Raw genomic sequence first — 9172 nt, 5'->3', positions numbered from 1 at the left:
CTTTCATCACCCTAAGTTATGCTAATGGTGTAGAACTGTACATCCTGGTAGTTGTATTCTGCAAAAGTGTTTGCGCCAGAAGTGCAAAAGGCTGGAATACAGGGGAGGGCTAGCACCTTTTGGCCTGGGGGCAAGTAAATCTGGCAAGTCCCATCTGCCCCTTGCTCACACCACCAGTAAATCACAAAGGCAGGGGCACACATATTTCCACACACTCCAACATTTATACAAAGCTACACACTAACACATAACACAAATACTTAAACATACACATTTATGCTCACACACCTCAACATACAGTACAGATTGATGTTCACACACACTTACAGATTGTCTGCTTTCCAAAATTATGTACTATGTGGGTTATTTATTGTTTTATTTGTTCATGATTGCAGTTATAAACCCATATAAAAAATGTAAACACAATTTAAAAAAATACTTTGAAACAGTAATGCATGCCCTCGCCTGTAACTCACAAAATGGAAAGTTGGAGCCACTCGCAAGCCCATCGTGAGCTTACCAATTATTAGATGTTTGTGTTGGTTTGAAAGTAATTGTGTGTTATGTGACTTTAATTAAATTACACATCAGGACTGAAAAAATCACAATCCACAACCTTACTTAAATCCTTTATTAATAACAAGTGCAACACATACAGTTTTCATATATATTTAAGTGCTTCAAGGAAAATGGTAATTTTTATGTACGGAATAATTTCAGAAAAGTTTTTAGTCGTCATCTGCAGCCACATTCCTCAACCACCATATCTTCATGTTTGTGTAAAACAATTCTTCCCCCCTCGATCTGTAACATGGACATGGGACTCAACTTCACGGGGAGACAGGAAGGACAACTCACTGTGTGGGGGGCATTCAGATGGGCCAAACTCTGCAAAAAAATGAGAAAAACACACAAATTAACATTCATTCTTTACAGTATAAATCAAAATTCATATACTTAAAATGATCTAACTATAGAAGTTTTAGCAATTCCAAACAAAATATTGGAACTGAGACTATGTGGACATGATTAGAAATAATATTTTTGTCACTTGTCATCAAAATCTACACAATAAATAAGAAATCTATTTTTTTAAACATTTATTATATTATATAATAAACTCACCTGTACGTAGGCATGGTTGGTTGGCTTGAAGCTGTCATTTAGTGGAAGAGGACAAGCTCCTTCGCATCTGTATGCGTTGTATCGCTTGGGAGAGATGATCTGGTTTCCCCATCCAATCTTCTCAAAGTCCACAAACATGTCCACCCTTCTGCACAGAGTCTTCCCGTCTCCCACCGGCATGGAGGGGTTATGGGCATTCCTAGTTCTCCTTCTACTGACAGCTTTTCCGGAGATCTCATTCACTGATCTGGTGTATTTAGAGGCTTCCACTGTCTTGATGAGGCTCGGAGACCCATCAGCATCAGGAGAGGAGTTGTCCTTGGCAAACACTAAGAGCCTCACTCTTGTAGCTGTCTCTCCCATACAGCTGCTCTCGTCTCCTCTCTTCGGCACATCCTTTGTATCTTCTTGGATGTTGTTCTTCTCAGCATGATGGAGATAGTTCTGGAGCATCTTGGTGACATTGAAAACCATTGAGGAGGACTCCACATTGTGAGAAGATAAATGATTTAAGGATCCTATGAAGACCCCCCTCTGGCCTCCCTTGGCATGATAAATTTCAAGTTTGACGTTTTCTGAAGATGAGCTGGGGATTCGTAACTCCGCCAACCTTAACTGAGTGCTGCTGGAGATAGACGTCATGTCAAATGTCAATTTCCAGTCATTTTCCTTTTCAGTGCAACCTGGAGAAGACACAAACAGTAATGTTAGGGTCCCATTAGGCTCTCACACACATTTAACATAACAATTAATGTATCGTACATTAAGAATTATGTAAATAATAACAGATTATTCAAACAGAAAGCTTACTTACTTTTTGGAATGAGACTCAGGACGGGATCCGATTCCCAGATGATGGAGCGTTCCAGGACTGGAAGGTCTCCGTCATTCCCTGTGATGAGAGTTTGGTAGAGCTGCATTATATAAAGGGCTGGTTTCATTGTCTGGGATGGATTGTGTCCATGAAGATCCGCTGAAGGTCTCAGACCCAGGTTAGTTCCTGTAAGAGGAATATTCAGCTTCCCAAAGATCTCTGGGATGAGAGTGAGGAGCAAGACCATGAGCAAGAGGTCCATCTTTAAACAGATCTTTTGCTGTGGATCTGGCCTTTTCTATCCAAGGAGATGTTTCTTGTTCAGAAGCTCTCCAGTAATGATCTCTTCCTTGAGGATCCCAGGACTTTATCTTGAGGTTGTGTGAAAATCTGAAATGGTTCTTCACACCTGTGGCTGTTTGAAGATTATTTTTGACCCAAACTTCAAAGGCCATGATCAGTTATCGTCCAGTTATTGTGATGCTAATTAGAATTATAACAGGTGTTTGTTTATGGTGAGCTTCTGTTTTCTGTAGAATGGGAATTAATACCATCAAAGAATCTTCAATAAAGTAATTGATGTAGAAAATACTTCAAAGTAACTCATGATAAATGTCATGTTACCAGAAACCCATTTTGCTTCCTTCCAGTGACTTTGTTTATTGTATACCAGGTGCTCTAGTTTGTGATACATTTTGTCTAATATCTCCCCCATCATCGACACTTCAATAACTGTTGACATCATACGGCCATTGATGACTTCATTGAAACTTTTTGTCTGATTCAGGACATGGTGAACCTAATTTAAAGATGGATCCGCACATTGACAAAGAGATTGGGGAGTATTAGAAGACAGCATTTACCGTCTACTGAATTTCCTGTTCTGTTCTGAAATCATATATAATAATAATGTTGACGAGAAAAACATAATCATCACTTGACACAAAAATGAAAATACAAAGCTTCTGAAAAGCTTCTGTGTTGTTTTCATGCAATGAGATCTTCAGAGGGAGAAATACAATGACAGATCTTCTAAAAGTTGTTTACTTAACATACTAGAGATCCCAATGAACATTTTGTCTAAGTGCAACAGCTCCTTTAATATTTTCCATGTCCCAGCACTATGAGGGCATCTTATTGTGATGGTTCTCTGTCTCCAGTCCTGTGTAACAGAGAAATTTGAAACATGTGACCCAGTCCCTGACAGGCCACTGCTAACAATTTATGAAAATATTTAATTATATTCTCATTTATGTACATTTACTATTAAGGATGTAAAATATGTATATTTATAAAAATTAGCTTAAACTATTTACGTATGCAATATAATCTTACATATCTTATTTTGAACTTTGTATTATTTGACTCCTTAAGAAAATAAAAAGATTGTCACCTCCTTGGTTGTTTGATCACAAAGGTCGAGAGCCAACCCTCACATAAACGGGTAAAAGTGTAAAATAAAAAATGCAAAACATAATGTACATTACATCAAGACATTAAAACTGATTTAATATTTCTGATGAGTTTTTATAATTTCAGATTTTTAAAATTAAGTTTAACCCAAATACAGATAAAACCTTCCGGTTTTACAAGATTAGATGGAAATATAACAGACATAAGTACGAAGTTAAGCATTTGGGGTTATTTATTAAATGCAGTTCAGAGTTTCAGAGACATACAGACATAACATCAGTATTTCTCTAATTAATATATATATATATATATATATATAGTATATTCTAATGATTTTTTATTATTATATCAATAGATGTTTGAAGATCTCTTTGAAGATTCTCTGATAGAATTATTCATAGTTCAGAATAAACATTGACACTCGTTGGCGTTAATAGTGTGAAAATGAACTGTCAATGACTGGACTTTTGATCTGTCCCCTTTAATAAAACTTCAAACAGCCATACGTGTGAAACACAATTCAGTTTATTCATCAACCCCAATATAAAGTCCTGGGCTCCTCAAGGAAGAGATCATTACTGGAGAACTTCTGAACAAGAAACATCTCCTTGGGCAGAAGAGACCAGATTCACAGCAGAAAACCTGTTTAAAGATGGACCTCCTGCACATGATTTTGCTCCTCGCTCTCATCCCGGAGATCTTTGGGAAGCTGAATATTCCTCTTACAGGAACTAACCTGGGTCTGAGACTTTCAGCGAATCTTCATGGACACAATCCATCCCAGACAATGAAACCAGCCCTTTATATAATGCAGCTCTACCAAACTCTCATCACAGGGAATGATGGAGACCTTCCAATACTGGAACGCTCCATCATCTGGGAATCGGATCCCGTCCTGAGTCTCCTTCCAAAAAGTAAGTAAGCTTTCTGTTTGAATAATCTGTTATATTACATCATTCTTAATGTACGATACATTAATTGTTATGTTAAATGTCGGAGAGCCTAATGTGACCCTAACATTGATGTTCTTGTCTTCTGCAGGTTGTACTGAAAAGGATAGTGACTGGAAATTGACATTTGACATGACATCTATCTCCAGCAGCACTCAACTGAGGTTGGCGGAGTTACGAATTCCCAGCTCATCCTTCAAAAACGCCAAGCTCGAAATCTATCATGCCAAGGGAGGCCAGAAGGGGGTCTTCATAGGTTCCTTAAATCATTTATCTTCTCACAATGTGGAGTCCTCCTCAATGGTTTTCAATGTCACCAAGATGCTCCAGAACTATCTCCATCATAATGAGAAGAACAACATCCAAGAAGATACAAAGGATGTGCCGGAGAGAGGAGACGAGAGCAACTGTATGGGAGAGACAGCTAAAAGAGTGAGGCTCTTAGTGTTTGCCAAGGACAACTCCTCTCCTGATGATGACGGGTCTCCGAGCCTCATCAAGACAGTGGAAGCCTCTAAATACACCAGATCTGTCAATGAGGTGTCCAGAAAAGCTGTCAGTAGGAGGAGAACTAGGAATGCCCATAACCCCTCCATGCCAGTGGGAGTTGTGAAGACTCTGTGCAGAAGGGTGGACATGTTTGTGGACTTTGAGAAGATTGGATGGGGAAACCAGATCATCTCTCCCAAGCGATACAACGCATACAGGTGTGAAGGTGCTTGTCCTCTTCCACTAAATGACTCCTTCAAGCCAACCAACCATGCCTACGTACAGGTGAGTTTATTATATAATATAATAAATAGATTTCTTATTTATTTTGTAGATTTTACTGACAAACTAGAAAACTATTAATTCTAATCATGTTCACGTAGTCTCAGTTCCAACATTTTGTTTAGAATTGCTAAAACTTCTATAGTTGGATCATTTTAAATATATGAGTTTTGATTTATTTTGATTTATACTGTAAAGAATAAGCATTAATTTTTGTGTTTTTCTCATTGTTTGCAGAGTTTGGCCCATCTGAATGCCCCCCACACAGTGAGTTGTCCTTCCTGTCTCCCCGTGAAGTTGAGCCCCATGTCCATGTTACAGATCGAGGGGGGAAGAATTGTTTTACACAAACATGAAGATATGGTGGTTGAGGAATGTGGCTGCAGATGAAAAGTCCTATTATTTATATAAACGTTATTGTAAATATACAATATATTTAAAAAGCTGTATATGTTGCACTTTTAATTAATAAAGGATTTAAATAACAATTTGGTTTGTGAGTTCTTCAGCGCTAATGTGTCATGTAATTAAAGTACCCTCACATGTTATTACATACCAAATAACACAAACATGTAATAATTGGTGAGTTGTTCACGTTGCTATTGAGTGTGACTGCAACTTTAAATTTTACAGTTACAGGTGAGGGCATGCATTACTGTTTTTTTTAAAGTATTTTTTGAAATGATCTTTACAGTTATTATATGGGGTTGTAACGGTAAACATAAACAAATAAAACAATAAATAACCCACATAGTTTTGGAAAGTAGACAATCCATAAGTGTGTGTATGAACATGAATATGTACTGTATGCTAGAGGGAGGCGTGTCCCGCCAACAAACTTGCGGGCGCGGGAGGTCTTGCTGGTGCTGCGGGCGGTCAGGTACTGTACCTGCGGGTCCCGATAATCCCGCGCAGTCCTGCAAGGCTGCCTTCTCGCTGCTCCCTTACAGTGTCTCCTCTTTTGCTCCGCCCAGGAACAAAACGGAGTCACGTGATGTGACATCACTTCCCGTGGCTCCGCCTTGTTCCTGGGCGGAGCAAGAGAAGAGACACTGTGAGGGAGCAGCAAGAAGGCAGCCTTGTGGGACTGCGCGGGAACACTGCAGTTCAGGTAAGGAGGTGGGCGTGATTGGCGGGAGCGGACGGGAGTGGAACACCCACATTGCTGGAGCGGGCGGGATTGGGCAAAAAATCAGCGGGAGCGGGCCGGAGCGGGATTAAAAAAGCCGTCCCGCGCAGAGCTTTACTGTATGGTGAGCTGTGTGAACATGAATGTTTATGTGTAAGTTTATGCGATCATGAATGCAAATGTGTCTTTGTGAGTTAGTGTGTATGCTTGTGTAAATGTTGAGGTGAGTGTAAATATGTTTGCCAGTGCCTATGTGGATTACCGCGTGTGTTTGTGTGGGCAAGGGGTCGATGGGGCCACTTGGCTTTACCTGCTCCCAGGCCCCAGCCCTCCATTGGATGCCAGCATTTTGCTCTTCTGATGCACCCACTTTTGGGGACCATTTTTTGTGCAATATTGGGTGATAGTCATATGGGATGGAAATGATAGTGGGGAGGTGTGCGATGATGGAGGTATGAATTTGCTGGTTGGGGGACATGAATTATGATGTGGGTGTGATGATGGTCAGGGTCAGCTCTACACACACACACAGACACCCTTGGGTTTGCATGTGTTATCTAGTTGGTCTCTGCAGCTCTGCTGCTGCCCTGGTATGCAGTGTTCCTGCCTTGAACTAGGGGGCTACATGACAGTAGGCATCAGACTTGTTGGCATACTACTTTGTTTTACTTCTGATGGCATGGTAGCAGGGAGCCATAGTAAGCTGCTTGCTCCACACATTGATCGATACCTTTAGCCGTCAGTCTTTTTTGTTATATATGTATTTATATATATATATATTTTTTTTTTAGGCTGGTGGTCCATATCTGACCGATCAACAGGACTCGCTCCCCATAAGTATTGCATTCATAATGCAAGACTTCCATTCATAATGCGGGACTTCTGGTGTGGGGAAGGTGAAGGTCCCTTCACCTGAGTTTTGTCCAAAGGCTGTCCTGTACAGCGGGCGATTACTTTCAAGGGATCCGTGTATAAAGTGGATATAGAGGCGAAAGGTGATCATTGTTGACCTTATTTGCATGCGCCTACCCAGAATCCCTTGTGGTTGTGGCAACACCATGAGATTTCTGAGGGAAAAACAAGCATCCTGACTTGTCTGGTGTCTGTAGATGAGTGTTTAATAATAATGCTTCTACTACCCCCTTATTTATCAGTGGAAGGGGTTTCCATCACTTTTACTCATGGCAAGGCAAGGCAAGGCAAAGATAGGCAAAGATAGGCAAAGATAGGCAAAGATAGGCAAAGATAGGCAAAGATAGATAGGCAAAGATGTGAATTTGATTCTTTATGGGTAACAGACTTTGCACTTTGTATGAGCAGTACATCTCAGCAGTGGAACTGGACTTTTTTCTTCTGGCGAGTAGAAGTAGCGCGATGCTTTGTGGCTCCCTACTTCTTCCTACAGCGGTCCTCGTTTTCAGAGGTGGACCAGAAGATCTGAGGGAAAAAATTGTGTCTGGCATATTCCAACGGGGATATGTCAGACACCCCGTTTATCCCACCCCTTTTAAGACGTGGGATGAAGAGCTGAGGAATGATGCAGGGGTGTACCTAGAGTATTTGGCACCTGTGGCAGATCCTGTATGTGGCACCCCCCCCCACACACACTTTAAAACTGCATAGCTTCTACCATTATATACCGGCGCAGACACTGACGGTGGTACAGCATAACACTGCATAGTTTCTATGGTTAGGCAAACATTGACAGGGGTACAGCAAAATTGTTATCATTATATACTGAGGCACACATTGACGGTGGTACAGCATAACTGTTATCATTATATACTTAGGGATTACGCTGTACCACCAGACACTGACAATACTGCACTACAACCCCCTATCACTATATACTAAGCCAAACATTGATGTGGTGTAGGCCTACCACTTCAGTGACTGGCTTAGTATATAGTAGGGATGCACCGAAATTAAAATTGAAAATTCAGCATTCATTTGGCCAAAACCGAAAAAAAACCGTTTAAAATACTTTATTAAAAGTAACACACCAAAATTAGACAAAAAAAAATCAATAACAATATTAATATATATATACATATATATATATACACATATAATTAACAGCAATCACAATCCTATCATGCCCAGGTTCTAGCATGTACTGGCTGACTTAGCATTATAGGCGTGTGATTGCTGTTTGCAACCATATATATCTATTAATACTGTTATTGAATTATTGGACGAAAAAAAATAAAAAATTGATAACAGCAATCACACTCCTATCATGCCTAGACAGCCTCCCTATGCCATGCTATCCCCCCACACTTCCATGCAATCTGAAACCCTCATTCACAAACATTCATCATAAACTACAGCATAACACCCATCACTCTCACACACTAATATTTTCCTACCTTTCCTCTGGCACTGTCACTTTTCCTCCTCCTCCTCCTCCTCCTCCTCTTCTGTGTCCTGTCCTTCCGGTGTGCGGAAGACGGTGGGCGTGGCTTCAGTGTTGTGCGCCGGGATTTGACATCAAGTTCTGACGCACAGCCACAGTTGCCGCATGCCTCGTTTTCGGAGGCGTGCCAGCACCCCTCAGTGAGCGGACTCCAGGCGGACCGCCCCCCACCAGGCACGGCGGCCAGTCCCGGTGGCAGCCGCTTAGTTTTTAACTTTGCAGCTGCCATGAATGGTCGTCTGCCGGCCGCCCGGCCAGCCTGCCGGCCCGCATTTAGGGCGGCCTGGGGGGCAATTGCCCCCCTGCATCACCCTCAGTCATGCTAATGGTGTAGAACTGTAGATCCTGGTAGTTGTATTCTACAAAAGTGTTTGCGCCAGAAGTGCAAAAGACTGGAATACAGGGGAGGGCTAGCACCTTCTGGCCTGGGGGCAAGTAAATCTGGCAAGTCCCATCTGCCCCTTGCTCACACCCCCAGTAAATCACAAAGGCAGGGGCACACATATTTCCACACACTCCAACATTTATACAAAGCTACACGCTAACACATAACA

The 9172-nt window shown here is 41.3% G+C and overlaps 2 protein-coding genes across 2 annotated transcripts; one reads left to right on the top strand and one right to left on the bottom strand.

Moving 5' to 3' along the window:
* Positions 1 to 735: 735 nt before the first annotated feature.
* Positions 736 to 2201, bottom strand: LOC149276292 (nodal homolog 2-A-like). Its single transcript, XM_089503701.1, has 3 exons — positions 1940 to 2201; positions 1126 to 1808; positions 736 to 888 (listed from the first exon to the last, which is right to left on the bottom strand). The coding sequence occupies exons 1-3, from the start codon at positions 2199 to 2201 to the stop codon at positions 736 to 738; spliced, it is 1098 nt and encodes a 365-aa protein (XP_089359827.1).
* Positions 2202 to 4004: 1803 nt separating this feature from the next.
* Positions 4005 to 5463, top strand: LOC149276291 (nodal homolog 2-A-like). The gene is made up of 3 exons (XM_089503700.1): positions 4005 to 4266; positions 4394 to 5076; positions 5311 to 5463. Exons 1-3 carry the CDS (start codon positions 4005 to 4007, stop codon positions 5461 to 5463), a joined length of 1098 nt encoding a protein of 365 aa, XP_089359826.1.
* The last annotated feature ends 3709 nt before the right edge of the window (positions 5464 to 9172 follow it).

Source organism: Sceloporus occidentalis, unplaced genomic scaffold, assembly GCF_023333645.1.
Source record: "Sceloporus occidentalis isolate IW3139 unplaced genomic scaffold, rSceOcc1.0.p SCAF_242, whole genome shotgun sequence".
NCBI classification, from domain to species: Eukaryota; Metazoa; Chordata; class Lepidosauria; order Squamata; family Phrynosomatidae; genus Sceloporus; species Sceloporus occidentalis.
Note: the sequence above shows the minus strand (reverse complement) of the source record. Positions and strands in the feature narration are given on the sequence as shown.

What these genes read in the sequence shown, in the direction of transcription:
- LOC149276292 (XM_089503701.1), bottom strand. Translation starts at nt 2,201, where the DNA reads ATGGACCTCTTGCTCATGGTCTTGCTCCTCACTCTCATCCCAGAGATC. An exon ending in CCTGAGTCTCATTCCAAAAA is followed by an intron (nt 1,809 to 1,939) that starts GTAAGTAAGCTT and finishes TGTCTTCTCCAG; the next exon opens with GTTGCACTGAAAAGGAAAAT. An exon ending in CCAACCATGCCTACGTACAG is followed by an intron (nt 889 to 1,125) that starts GTGAGTTTATTA and finishes ATTTTTTTGCAG; the next exon opens with AGTTTGGCCCATCTGAATGC.
- LOC149276291 (XM_089503700.1), top strand. Translation starts at nt 4,005, where the DNA reads ATGGACCTCCTGCACATGATTTTGCTCCTCGCTCTCATCCCGGAGATC. An exon ending in CCTGAGTCTCCTTCCAAAAA is followed by an intron (nt 4,267 to 4,393) that starts GTAAGTAAGCTT and finishes TGTCTTCTGCAG; the next exon opens with GTTGTACTGAAAAGGATAGT. An exon ending in CCAACCATGCCTACGTACAG is followed by an intron (nt 5,077 to 5,310) that starts GTGAGTTTATTA and finishes CATTGTTTGCAG; the next exon opens with AGTTTGGCCCATCTGAATGC.